The sequence below is a fragment of the Pundamilia nyererei genome, unplaced genomic scaffold (assembly GCF_000239375.1).
Source record: "Pundamilia nyererei isolate P.nyererei 1_Seehausen unplaced genomic scaffold, PunNye1.0 scaffold00022, whole genome shotgun sequence".
NCBI lineage: Eukaryota > Metazoa > Chordata > Actinopteri > Cichliformes > Cichlidae > Pundamilia > Pundamilia nyererei.
In genome coordinates, this window is record NW_005187423.1 from 1,659,470 (window position 1) to 1,673,796 (window position 14,327).

Here is a 14,327-nt window from a genome sequence, read left to right on the forward strand (position 1 = left end):
TTGTACATAATAATATCATAGATGATAGATTAAATAAATAGATTTTAGGTAGATGCTTGTGCATTCTTAAAGTCTTGAATTTTACTGAATATGACATCTCTAACAAGTTAATTTGTTCACATTTCCACATCTTAATTTTTAAGTGAAATGTTTTTTTTTTTAGTTTATACACTATATGCATATAAGGTAACCTCCTTTTGCATTATTTTTGTGTGCTGCATTTTTCTTTGTTTTAGCAAAAAGAGGAACAACGGTACCGGTATTTAAATCAACCTAGGATGATTTGTTTTAATTTTCACATGGCGTTACTGAGGTGATGCAAAGTGAAACATGCATTCTTTTTTTTGCTAATGTGCTGGAAAAGCTTGAAAATGGACATTGAACGTGCTTAAAAAGTGCTTGAATTTGATGCTGAAAAAGGTGTCGTAAGTCCTTAGAAAACATACAAAAACTCCAGCACATACCTGATACAGAACTCGAGTGATGCATCTGGATTAAGGCTAATCTATTGTTCACTGAAACCATCAGAAATGGCCTCAGTGGAAAAGCAGCTGTCAAGAAGGCATCCTTAAGAGAAAAAGGTAGAGGTATGCTAAACTGCACAATAACTGGACTGAAATTCAGTGTCATGTACGGAGGTACATTGACGGAGGTAAGTCTTTCAGTAGGACAATGATCCCAAACACTGCTAAAGCAGTAAAAAACATACCTGGACTGAAAAACAATGGAAAACTATCGGTCATGGATTGGCCTCCCCAGAGCCCAGACCTCAGAACTATTCCTGAAGACTACTTAAAGAAATTAGATAAATGCTTGCCTAAGAGAGTTCAGGCTTTGTTGAAGAATAAAGGTAACTAAACCTAAACTATTGACTTTAGGGTTGTTGGAATTTTAAGAACTTTTTGCCTTATATCCTCCTGAGAACTGAGGAAAAAACAATCTTCCCATTGAACTTTTTTGTGATTTCCCTTCTCTGGAGCTAAAGGAGTCCACCCAAACACATGAGATATCAATGGAACACCCTGTATGTCCTCCATTTAGTACATCAGGACTTAGTAGGGTTGCTCAAATAAGTCAACAATGGGCGGGGAGGTCAGTTCCTTGATCCTTAATATACAAATTCTCATGACCATTGATTAAAGCCCAGATGAACAGAATCAATGTTTGGGGATTCTCAGGAGGATATACTATTCCGTCATGTATTTTTGTACACATTTGAATAAATCACTGCAGTTTTGTCCCATTTTTCTAGCAAAAATATTAAGAAATGAAGGATGGCTTTAGACTTTTACACAGTACTTCTAAGCTTTTGATGAAGCCTTTCGGCTTTGAGTGACTCTTACAAACACAGTCAAACACAATCAGCTAACACATCCATTGGTTTACCAAGAAAAAAAGCGCACAATCCAAGTTCAACATGTTTATTTGATTTTTCTTTTTTTAATGGCAGCAACAGAACAACAATAACCGCTATGGTTAAACAGGCAAAAAAAAAAAAATCTAAGAAAAATCCAGATGACAGAAAGTGGACTAATCTTTGTTTAATATTATCACACAATATCTGTGCTATCAGCTTTAAAAACTACAGTTGTACTACAGCTACCACTTTGTTATTGGATGCTGAAACAGGTCATCAGACAGGCACAAAAATACTCTTATTTACATCTATGTAAAAAACAAAAAAAGAAAAACCTAAAACAGGCACTGACTAGAAATTAAAGCATTTTCTTGGCTAGAAACTTTGGCAATCTCCACAATTATGTTTTCGTGCATCTGAAGTGGACATGTATGAAACACGCTTTACAGAGTTAACACATCTACTGCTATTAGACATTTTCAAGGTGCTTCTACCTACAGATAATCGTCTGTATTTCCCATAATTGAGGCTAAGATCCACCTGTCGAATCAGTAAATGCTCCAACAATCAAAACCATCTCCACCAGCTGAACCACCCCCCCCACCTCCCACCAGATGGTTCCCACACTAACTCTCTCCCATCCTCGTTAAAGTTTGACAAACTCAAGGTTGCAGATTTACAAGTCGTGTCACTACTCAAACAGATGCATCTAAGCAGAAGGTGTCTAGAAGTTAAAGATTACAGACAGCATAAAAATAAAATATATGCACTCAGTCGCGATCCTGGAGTTGGGCTGATGAAAGCTTTCAGCAGCAGCAATGCAGAAAAAAAACAACAAATCAATTAAACTGGTAACCAGTGGTTGTCATCAGTCACAAACTGGGCACGAGATCTCACGTGATCAGCCCAGTTTTACAGCAGCAAATCTCCCTTCTTCAGGCCTGCAAGACACTCAAGTGGACTCCTCCTGAGTTTTCGGGGCACTACAGTCCAAAATAAAGAATAAAGGGATAAAGGTTAAAACAGTTCATTAAAAAATAGTGAGGATAAAGTCTTGATATTTTATATTTACTCATTTATTTTTAGTAAAAACCCTTGGAAGACCAAACGTTATCCTTCTAACATGTATGGCTCATGTAGCACTTGTGCACAATCAATGGAAACTAAAATCATCAACCCTTGTGAAGGCTAGATTCAAAATCATACCAAAAATTTTAATCACAAGCATACACGTGCCTGGGGATGCTGTTTGTTGTTGCTTCTCTCAAACACCATCATAAAGTTCGCGGATGACACCACAGTGGTTGGACTCATCTCAAGGGGGGATGAGTCGGACTACAGAGATGAGGTCAACAGACTGACTGAGTGGTGTTCAGTTAACAACCTCCAACTGAACACCACGAAAACTAAAGAACTTATCTTGGACTTCAGGAAGGGCAGAGCAGCCCCACTTTACATTCACGGGAACTGTGTGGAGAGGGTACGCTCCATGAGGTTTCTGGGCGTGCAGATCTCTGATGACCTCTCCTGGACTGCAAATACCACGGCGGTGGTTAAAAAGGCCCAGCAGCGTCTCCACTTTCTGAGAGTGCTCAGGAGGAACAACCTGGAGGAGAGGCTGCTGGTGACATTTTACAGAGCCACCATAGAGAGCATCCTAACGTACAGCATAACAATATGGTATGCAGGGTGCTCAGCTGCAGACAGGAAAGTACTGCAGAGGGTCATCAACACAGCCCAGAAGATCACTGGCTGCTCTCTGCCCAGCCTGGAGGTCACTACAAACTCTCGGTACCTCAGCAGAGCTGGCAATATCATCAAGGACCACTCTCACCCCAGCAACCAACTGTTTGAACTATTACCGTCAGGCCGACGGTACAGGTCACATAAAACCAGGACAAACAGATTCAGGGATAGCTTCTTTCCCAGAGCTATCACCGTAGTAAATAAGGACAAAAACAATTGAACCTATTCCATACCGTCACTGTCATTATATTATGCTGCTATCCTGTATATATTGTACATACTATTGTTTGAGTACTTACGATTGTTTTTTTGTACTTTTTATATTTTACATTTATATTTATTATTGAAACTTGCACCAAGGGAGTGGCACTCCAATTTCGTTGTACTCTGTACAATGACAATAAAGGCTATTCTATTCGATTCTATTCTATTCTATTCTCCAGTGCACCTGTATTTAATTTGCACCAAAGCAGATGAAATCACAGTGCTTGATCCTTCCTAACTGGACAGACTGAAATCCCTGCAGTTTAACTGACTCTGTGTTAGACAGTGATGACCAAGAGCTACAGTGTATTTGAGAAACTGAATTTCAATGTTATATTTTACTAATGCTCTTTATTTAAAAAACAAAACAAAAAAACCCAGAAACATAGGAACAGAAGTTCCAGTCCCCTTTAACATCAAATCTCTTAAATATTTGAATGCATTTTCAAATGCCTACTTTAAGTCATGAGCAGGAGGCAAGGGCCTTGATTCTGTTAATGGAAGTAAGAAAACTTTATCAAATCAGCACATAACAAAATAAGCTCTAAAGGCTTTATTTCCTTCATTGATTTTGTGACTTGTATGAACCTCAAAGACAAGGTGGGAGTGGGCAGGTATCACACAGCACCTTCCAGGATGACCTTTTGTATAATAGACCAAGAGGGGGAAAAAGTTAACAACCCACATGTGTGGCACTGCCCTGAAAACTATGTATACATTATGAATTGGAGTTATATAACCAGCACTAATGGGTTCAACTGATTTACACTGACAGTTTCTGTTGAGGCCATCAAGCATGCAGGAGGATCACAATCAAGCTTGTGTTCTCAAAGCTACCTTTGATTCTCTCCTGCTGAAGCATCTTCGGGAAGCCTCTCTCTCTCCATCTCCTGCTTCTTCTCGTCGGGGCCGACATCACCATTTGTCACTTTGTCTGTTCGGCAGAGACGCACAGGCTGAGTCAAACAGAGTCATCGCTGCACAACCTGAGCCATGACAGGAGCATGTGATGGCACATGACCGGTCAGGATCTTACAAAAATAAATACGATTTTCTATCCATTTGACATGCTATGCACTTTTAAAAAAAGACCTTTCATAAAAGGCACACATTTTGATAGTAGTACTGTATTTTCAAGCAAGGATGTGGTAATTAAGGTTAGTTTTTCTGGAAAGGATGCAAACCACACTGATCCTGTGACGTCCCCCTGAGAAGGGGAGAAGAAGCTGATAGCAGAGGATCACTGTTTCTGTTTACTGGTATTTATAAGTGTGTTAGAAGTTCATAATGAATTTAAAATAATGAGCAGAAAGTCCTAGATGCAACTTTATCCCATTTCTGTTACTGTATTCCCTTGCAGTCATCAAAATAGCTTATAGGTATCTTATTTCCATATACCAGTTACCATCATCACTAGCTTGTGCCCAGGGCTCAGTCACACCCTTAAAGGCTGAATACGTAGTAAGCGCAAACCTTCTGCTTAACGTAATGCAAAGAGATCTGTGTTGCCTTAACTGACAGAAAACTGACATTTTCTGTTATTTCTGCCATTTCCACACAATTTGATAAAAACTTTCTCCTACTCACCGTTATAAGAATAAAATCCATCAGACAACATACTGTATATAAAGGATGGATGCAGCTACCATGACTACACCTACTGGTTAGTGACATTGTCTTGGGAAACCCTGATCTGAGTTCTTTAGCCTTTGCCATCTTAGTGTTTTAAAAGCATATGTCACAAGTATCTGAGGGACACTGCACACTCTCCAACTAGCAATCTTGTTTCATCCTTGTTCTGAAGTTCAGTGGGGGACCATAATTTCCTAAATGACTGTCACATTGTAATAAACAAGATTCCAAACCAGGGACTAAAATCATCTCATCGGGGCAGTCATTAGTCATTGAGAATGGGAGGCGAGGGTTGTTTTCCTTGAAGCCAGAGGAGTCGGCTCCTGGGAAACAGATCTGCATCATCAGTCCTAAAGAATCATTACAATCCTGCAAATCACTGGATGGAGAGCAGCCATCATATTGGGCTATTTGGCTCGACTTGACTCGGTTTTGGTCGTTTTTCATGACAACCGAGCACCACCTAATATCCGTGGGGTTGTTATATCAGCTGACAGTCCCGTGATGTCATTTGCAAGAACGCCAAAACAAAGGGGGACGTCAAGGCGATGGTATACCGGCTGCTCAGTTTATGGCTTTTTGTCAGACTCGAGGACCACAGTGGTGTTTTTTTATGACACCATTTCCCCTCGTGTTGATTTTCATGTGGGAGAAAATCTTTTGATTTATTGAGTAATTTATTGAGTTGACTAGCCAATCAGTGGTGTGCAGTCTGTTGACATCACATTTTCAGATCACTGTGAACTCTGGCTGAGTAGGTAGTAAAAAAAGTGCCTGGTAGCAGGTACTATCACCTACTGGAAAACGCCCCGAAAAACCAAGTCGAGGCGTGCATGGATAAGACCTCCAATTAAGGTAAACTTTTATTGGCACCAGTCAAGTGGAAAACCTCTCTCACTGAGCTCACATGCTGCAGTTATACCAGCTTTAATACCAATGTCTGCATTGACAGTTAATGTGGTGAGGAGCTGTTAAACCACAGTGAGTCGTTGACTCTTTACTCACTCATAAACCTTTGATCGGCTCCCCTGAACTACAAAGACAGAACCCTAAATAACTGACACCTCAGGCAGATTTTCTAATACAATGTCAGTGGCATAATACAGGAAAAAATATACAAGCTCCAAGGACCATATATAAAGCTTCCAAGTACAAGGAGCTGCTGGTGTCAAAGTTCTTAGAATTATATTTCAACAGAATCCCTCAAGATTAAGATTATAATCTGATAAAGATCAAAGTTATTCACAAAACACATACCCCTTATGAAAGCTCTTAGATAAAATGGTAGTTCTTAAACAGAGCACAAAAGTAAGAGAAATATGCTCCAAGGGAAGACAGTTAGTGAAATGTTAGATCATGTATTGATATAGTTTGTGGTCTATCTTAAAAAGCTGTGCTCATCTCCCACCCAGCACAACAAGGCTAAAATACAAAAATGAAACACACACAAACATGGTAGCATTCACAAAGTCCAGGAGTGGCTGCAATCACAACACAATAAGATTGTCTCTGCTTTGATGCAACATTTTTGCAAAATACATTTTGCAAGTGTCCAAAAATATATAGGCCCATGCATGCTAAACAGCTACTGTAAAGGTAGAAAGAAAGAATGTGATGATCTGTACCCGAATTATTTTCTTTGGCTTGTTCAACCCTCTTCAGCGCTCCTTTCTTTGCTTCTTCGTGCTGCCGTTGTTCAGCTAAAGATTTGTTCAGCACCTGGCTGAGCACACAGTCACCCTCTCCAACCAGAAACATGCTCTTAAACTTATTGTACAACATGGTGGCCTTGTCCATGATATCCTGGCTTGCTTTGAATCTGCGAATCTAGGACATGAACAAATAAGGAAGGCATTACCACTCATGAAATAACGCTGATGCAGAATGCATCCAAAATAAGACTCCTTCATGCTGTTACCTTTTTGAGCGTGGCGATGAGTTCGCTGTGTTTCTGCAGATGCTGGGTTGTGACCTGAAGGGCACCAATCTCATCTAATGCATCCAGACACTTCTTCACATCCTAGTGACAAGAGACAGGGAAAAATACAGATCACATGGAAAAAATACAGATTTTTAGAAGATACACCTATGGTATCAATTTGAGGCGATGCCAATACCACATCAGCATTATAATGAGGGGTAAAAATAGGAGGAAAAATGCCAGTTATGTTTTCCCACAGCCCAGTTAAAACTGAGTGAACTAAAGTAAAAGCTCATGTGCAGATCTGAGCCCCGACGGACTGAATAATGCAAGGAGCGCATTAACAAGGATGGAGTAGCAGGCTTATTCTTAACCTTAAGGTACCCACATAAGAGTCCAAGCATTCTGGCATAATTTAAACAGTGCAATAAAACCACAATGAGAAAAGTATGCGTCTATGGGTAAATACTATTTTAGTCTTTGATGGATCCTTTAGATGAAGCATTGACGGGTTTAACACCTTTTGTCTTCATCAGCTCAGTGCAGGAGAACACTGATTCATAAAGCTGTCAGAAGAGAAATGTGGACTGAGTAACATGTAAGATTTGAGTGATGTGAACTTACAGGGTTGTCAATTTTCAGTGAAATTTTGATGTCACTGTGCAGTCTCTGCAGTTTCAAGTCAGTTGACATTTCTAAGTGAAGAAAGAAAAGGGAAGAAAACATGATTATTCTTAAATAACTACTTTTAAAAAACTTTACTGAAATATAATTAAAAAATATTTTGATTGGTCACTAAAATCTTTTTGCACCTACAATTGACTTTTAGCTTGCCACAAAAATATGAATATATATGTTTTTTTGTTTTGACCGCCAAAATTACCTTTTTTCTTGGCTCCTGTCCTCTCTTCATTTTTCTTCTCTTCATCTCTACCTGGTCTACGAGATAGCAATAAATGCAACATGTCATAACTCTATCCAGGATTACATTTTATCATTTGCTCTGAGCTTCTGATGACTACTGTGTATAAACGTACTCTCTCAATTCATCAGCTTTCCGCCGCCGCACATCTTTGTCCACATCTGCATTTTGCTGTTTCTTTCTGCCTTTATTTTTCTGAGATTAAGAGAGATTAAGGTACTCAAAAGCATGTTTTTATGACACCTCTTTCAGAAACAATGATGGCAGTGGGAGAGTCTAATTGCATAGATACTTGCCTCTTCATCGTCAGAGCCAGAGGAACTGTCATCCTTGGACTTCTTCTTCTTAGCTTCAGGCTCCTTTACTTCTGTGTCCTTTCCTTCCTTCTTCCTCCTCTTCTCTTCCTCTCCACTTTGGGTCTTGTCCTCTGTTGTCCTCTTTCGCTTTTTGTCTGACTCTCCAATCTCCCTAAATAAAAAAGATAGAGAAAAATGCAGTTTTTATACTGCTGGGCTGATTTGGCTTTTAACATTCCAGTGAAATCGGGGTTTCAGGATCTGGCCTTTATGCAGGCTGAAGAGCATCAAAGAGCCACTGCAGAAACTGTGCAAAGAAAGCATGAAGCTTCTGTGTCTGCGTGAATTTTGTACGGTGTCTGTTGATAATCATGTAGTTACATTTCACTGCCGGAGCCTTGCTGTTCCTGCTGCTGAAGCAAAAGCAACTTCTCACTCTTGGGCTTCCTGCCTCTTCGTTTAGGGCCTTCTCCACCTAATCACATGAATGGAGACACACAGACGCACGATTCATTTTGATCATATGCAGAAGTTATGAAGGACAGCTGTCCAGTCCTATAATAATGCATTGTTAACAGTTGCCAGTAAGTTTAATGTATATATCATACAGGCTACAAGCTGTAATGAGTATATTCCCACCTCGTTCCTGTGTATTAGATGTATTGTCATGAATATGAGCTTCTGATTTATTAACTTCTCATTGCTCCTACGTGATTATCATACCAGCACCACAAAACAAACAGCCTACCGGTGGGACTAACAGGACTTGCTGGTACATCATCTTTGTCATTCTCCTGGTCAGCATCACTCTGAAATTCAGGAAGAAATAAAAGAATTTAAAAACAAAGTACTAAAGACTAATTAATAAACAAAAACAAAAAAAACTATAATTTATTGTTATTACACTTTTTCTTTTAAACTAAACAAATTAATAGCCAGTGCCAACCTTTTTCTTTCTTCCTCGCTTGGGTTTAGGTACATCTGGTGATTCTTTCTGAGCAGAGTCCTAAAATTATTGACACATCCAGTTATTTTAATCAGAACGCACATCAAATTTGAGCTTTCTTTGTTATCTCATTAACATAAGAAGGAAAGCTGTAGCAGTAAGAGAATGAGCAGGTAAATGTCCTCCCCGATTAAAAAAAAAAAAAAAAGCATCAATCTGTCTTTGACTTTGGTGGTGGTTGTGATGGTAGTGGGGGAGGGGGTGTCAGTGGCACCATCTAGGGTATACCTGAAATACTACACTCTGTTGGGGTATGAAAACTTCAGTATGAATCAGTATTTATTAAAGAAATAGGACAACTTGTGAGCAGTCACAGCAGGAAGAATGTCATAGTAAAATAATGTATTTTAATTTAATTGAATTATGAGTCCTGACTTACCTTTCTCCAAGGTACACAGAAAGCCATGCAAAATAAAATACCATTAACTGATTGAAAACAGTACTTGTGCATTATATGGATAGGAAAAAGCAGGAAATGCAAAGCGCTGCAGCAGGACGTCAGATTAATCCCAAAGAGGTGAAAAGAGACGAAGAAGAAATTACACTTTTGTGTTTTCTTTATAGCCGCACACAGAACTGGGTCTTGAATGAAGACAGATTAGATCTACAGCCATTTCCACTGGTAGCTTTGACCTTACCTGAGCTTATTATTATTATTATTTCATCTAGTGAAAACAAACAGACTGCTTTCTTAGAAACCTATCAGCTTCTAAATCAGCGATCACCTCAAAAGCATTAAAAACAGCAAAACCCACACCAGGCTCTCCGATCGAAACGTCCAGCACCGGGGAAGTTTTGTGGCCAACGACAAGAATTTGGAGTCAAACAGGAAAACAAACAAACAAACAAACCAAAAACTCGACCAATTAAATAAAAGCACCAGGTGTCACATGCTTTTCCCAAGGAGAACAGAATAACCTGCACCGCTTTAGGGCGTCACAACATGCAAAGTACGTACATCCTGGTCCTGATGACCCTGCTCAGAGATCAGAGACCCTTCCTCCTCCTCCTCCTCCTCCTCCTCCTCATTCTCATTCTCCTGCTCAGCCTCACTTCCTGGAACCTGAATGCACCCAAGACACAGCATAGGACGCAGCGTGGTGGGGTGAACGAGTCTTGAAAGGGAGAAAAGTTAGCGAGTATTCTTCTGCTGCACACACACACAACTGTTGGCATAAAAGCCTCTGAAGCAGTTATCAAAGAATAGCAAATAATCTGTGAAGCTTTGGCTGCAGTCATATGGTTTTCATCATAAAGAAGGCAAGAGGAAGACTTGAGGGCTAGCAAAAAAACAAATAAATAAACAAAAGGATAGAAGCTGGTGACACAGGGACAAACGAGCAGAAGGTGAGTGCAGTGAAGTGAAATACAGTCTGCAGAGGGGGATCTGAAGAGAAAAACTTACTTTGGCTTTGATCACCTTGTCATCTGCATCCTCTTCTCCTTCTGGACTGCTGTCTGAATCCTTCTCACCAAAAGACTGAGGGGGAACCGGCTTCAAATACAAACAAAAAGGAATTTGGTTAAATTAAACTGGGCAAAACAAACACAAGACGAACAGGGCTCAGAAGTAGCTGTGCACATTCAGTAATGTCAGATGATCCGAACAGGGCGGCAGGAAACAGGTAATTTCTTTGAAGTTAAACAAATATGACCCAAACTATTAGTGTAAACAAACCATACTTGAGTTTTTAGGTAGCTAAAGGCTAAATGCTCTGAATGCAAACTGGTGCCCACTTATGTTTGTCAGCAAAACAGAAAGCCGGGCAACAAGTTTTATAATGTATATTCAATCCCAATGCCCTGATGTCTGCAGGACAAATACTGGGACAGGTTTTGGAGAAGACAAAAAAGAAAAGAAAAGAGGAGGATATACCTTGGGTGCAGTAAGCTCCACTTTTGGGTTGTTCTCAATCTCCCACAATCCTTCATTGAATCCTTTTCTCTTGTTAGGCTTGGCATACTTCTCTTTGTTAGGGAGGTATGGAAAAATGTCTTTGGGGCCAAGAAATGCACTGCAGAAAAAGATGTTTGTATATTTAATACTTTTTTTGCTGTGTAGTATAAAGTCCGGTGAGTACATGCACTGCTAGGACTGACAGGTCTCTAAAATTTTTAAAAAAAATAACAAAATGTACTTCCATAACCACTGAAGTCACCTTCCGGTCATTCCAATGACTCATAAATACAATGAAAAGGTCACATGTATCCTTCTACAGTTTTAAGTCAGAGTCATGTGAAACCTCTGTAAAGATCTTCAACAAGTTTACCCAGTTGAATCTCTTCAGATCACTCAGACCAAATGAAACATGCAGAACACCATAAGTACATCAAACTGAAGGAGGTGTCAAGCTGCCTGTTACTAACGTTTCATGGGTGCCAAAGAAGAAAATAGGAAACTTGACGTTGGATGGCTTCACTGCACCATCGGGTACTTCATCGATCTGGCAAAGACATAAGAAAAAGCAGGTGTTTGCTTACAGCTGTAAATGGTAGTGGCTTATTTGCCTGGGTGCTTGTTTGCACACGATCTGCCTTGTTTGTATGTCTTTCCACAATATAAGCATCGCACTTACTCTTGCAGGCCAGTGTGGATAACCCTTCATCTTGGCAAAAATCAGATCGCCAGGTTTCCAATCGCGAGTCATGTTGGACGTATCACCAAGCTGGAAAAATCAGTAAATTTAAACTTGCATCAATATAATGTACCACATTGTGATGCGTCTTCTCACCAATGGGAAACCCTCATTCAATGCCCCTCCCCTAACCACAACCAACATCCTCTGGAGTCCGGAGTTCATTCAAATATGACAGTCACGTTTGCTGTGATAAAACAGCCGTATATTATATGGATTTGTTTGATGTGTTCATGCTAATCTTATCACTGGCTAAAACAAGTGAAAGCCCGGTGTATTAACACGCGCGAGCGATGCAAGCAAAGCGAAACGCTTCGTCAACAAACACACACGCTAGCTACCGTTTAGCCATTAATTGCTAACAAAACAGCTTCTTCCACTGACCTCTAGCGTTTAGAGACTTCCGCGGGGAAGCAGGCTATTTGCTGCGGTTCGAAAAATCGATAGTATATCAGAATTGTTAATAAGAAAACAACCTGCTCTTTTCCTTTTCCGCACACTCGGATGCACGTTTTCCGCTCCCGCGCAGGACGTCAATAGACTGTACCAATACAGTGCAGTTCGGGGGGAGTCGATTTTAATTAAAAGCCACTACCTGGGTTTTTCTCTGTGTATCAAATCGAGCTCAACCCATTACAATAATTAAATAAACGCCAAATGCTTGTGATGATTACCTGGAGTCTTGTGCAGCATGTATTTGAGGGGTAATAACGCTAGTACCCAGTTGGGATGGATGCAGCTTTAGTAGGCGTTAACGTCTGCGCATGCGCTTTTATATAAAAGCTTAAACCGATAAGCGCTGACGCTCAAAGTTGTAACTATGGAAACTTATAAGGGTCGGACTAAGGAAAGATACAAGAATTCTAAACATTTACATTCAGTGTTAATTCTGATCCAACAGTCTGATCGCTCAGTACATGTTCCTGGGACATGAGAGTCAGAGTGGGAGGTCGGCAGCTGGTCCTGATGCTGCGGATGCCATCTATCTCTCATACAGGGATGGTATATTTTAATCTTATTTTTAATGCAATATTACCTGAGAGACAAAAAAGGCCTTTAATTTTCTCATTTTATTGTAAACCAGCATCACGAGGTGCAAAAGCCTGTGCTTGATGTGGTAATCACTTGGAATATGATGGCTGACGTCCCGACTCAATTTGGTTTGTATTTAGTGACATCTAGTGGACAAATCTAGGTATAACACATTGACTGAACGCAGTCCTGAGTTTGTAATTATTACAGTAAAATACTTATGTGTGGTCTTCATTTTATTACACTCCCATGAAAAAAAATTTCGGTTCCTGGTATTATGAGGAGTTCAATACTACAGTGCATATTGCAAACTACCAATGGACACTGGAATCTCTTTTTTAGAGTTTCAAGCTCATCTGTTTTACTAACTAATCTTAGAGTTATAACTGCTATTTTCTTATCAGTTGATGCCCAGATTGTTCTCTTAATTGATTAGTTAGCTGCTTAAATCTCCTTATTAATTTCGTGGCTCTTAATGCAAGTCTTCAGATGTGCTCTGTCTGACCAAAAGCTTCTGAAATTAGTTTTTGGACCTCACTATTATACAAAGGCAGTTTAATTAAGAGTGATAAAACACTGGAGAGTAGCATATTTACCTATTTCTAAAGTTGGCTACAGGCAATATTCACAGACACAGACATATATAAAACACACTCATATGACTATATAAATGTAGCCTATTATTGCATCAGCTTTTCTCACAAATGTAAATATTCTCTTCTTTGTTCCTCCATGTTTTATATACAGGCTGAAATGTACTGTAGGAAAAGTTATCAAACTAATAAAAATATCTTTCCATAAGTCATCCACAAGGCTCTGAAGCACTTTATACTACTATAAGACCTCAAATGTTGTAGGTAAATGAAGGTGACCTTAGCACTTGTGGCCATACAGATACACAAGTGTACATAAATCTAAGTGTGTGTGCTTGTGTGTATTATCAAGACAATAGAAGATGCTGATAGTTGAAGGACAGATGCACCAGCCACTTAGTCCCAGAGAGGGGGATAAGTGAGAAGAGGAGGCCAGTGTGGGCCAGAGGAGGGTGGATGAGAAAAAAGGAGAAGAGAACGAGGTGGAACCCAGGTCCATGCCCAGGAATAACTCACAGGAGCTACCAGGCCCCCTGCCCAGCCTGTGAGGTGAGAGACCTTAGAGTTGGATCCCAGCCAGCTTAGTGGGGTTCCTGCTTAGACACACGGCTATGGCAGAGGCCCGGGGATGAAGGTATAGAGAGATGACAAGATGTGTGCATGTGCATGGACGTGAATGTGTATCCTTCACCCTGCCAGACGAGGAGTTGGCAGAACATCCCAACCCACTTTGTCTCTGAGGGCCACAAAGTCCTGCAATCCTTCCTCACTCATTTGTTAACCTGCCTCTCTTCTTCGCGGCGTCCTCGCTCATGCTGAGGGAAGCTACTTTATATATGACCACTGCCATTCAAAATCACCTCCCTACATTAGTGCCGTCCTCTGGACCGCCATGACAATGAGACAGCCTAGAAAGGAGACA

At 40.2% G+C, this 14,327-nt stretch overlaps 1 protein-coding gene across 4 annotated transcripts; it reads right to left on the minus strand.

The window, feature by feature from the left end:
• Positions 1–1,411: 1,411 nt before the first annotated feature.
• On the minus strand, positions 1,412–12,531 carry psip1a (PC4 and SFRS1 interacting protein 1a). 4 transcript variants are annotated; one of them, XM_005726882.1, is made up of 17 exons: positions 12,455–12,531; positions 11,721–11,810; positions 11,512–11,588; positions 11,021–11,159; positions 10,550–10,639; positions 10,103–10,207; positions 9,085–9,144; positions 8,887–8,947; positions 8,520–8,613; positions 8,139–8,310; positions 7,958–8,037; positions 7,804–7,859; positions 7,545–7,615; positions 6,918–7,019; positions 6,625–6,826; positions 4,205–4,301; positions 1,412–2,340 (listed from the first exon to the last, which is right to left on the minus strand). In XM_005726882.1, exons 2-17 carry the CDS (start codon positions 11,790–11,792, stop codon positions 2,310–2,312), a joined length of 1,509 nt encoding a protein of 502 aa, XP_005726939.1. In that variant the 5' UTR covers positions 11,793–11,810; positions 12,455–12,531; the 3' UTR covers positions 1,412–2,309. The 4 variants fall into 4 exon arrangements, with proteins under 4 accessions (XP_005726939.1, XP_005726937.1, XP_005726938.1 ...); XM_005726880.1 differs by lacking the exon at positions 12,455–12,531 and adding an exon at positions 12,257–12,312; XM_005726881.2 differs by lacking the exon at positions 12,455–12,531 and adding an exon at positions 12,165–12,310.
• Positions 12,532–14,327: the final 1,796 nt, after the last annotated feature.

Excerpts from the sequence above, each read along its gene's own strand:
- psip1a (XM_005726882.1), bottom strand. The coding sequence starts at position 11,792 with ATGACTCGCGATTGGAAACCTGGCGATCTGATTTTTGCCAAGATGAAG. Across the intron at positions 11,589-11,720 it reads ATCCACACTGGCCTGCAAGA|ATCGATGAAGTACCCGATGG; the intron begins GTAAGTGCGATG and ends TGTCTTTGCCAG. Across the intron at positions 9,145-10,102 it reads AGGGTCATCAGGACCAGGAT|GACTCTGCTCAGAAAGAATC; the intron begins GTACGTACTTTG and ends CAATAATTTTAG.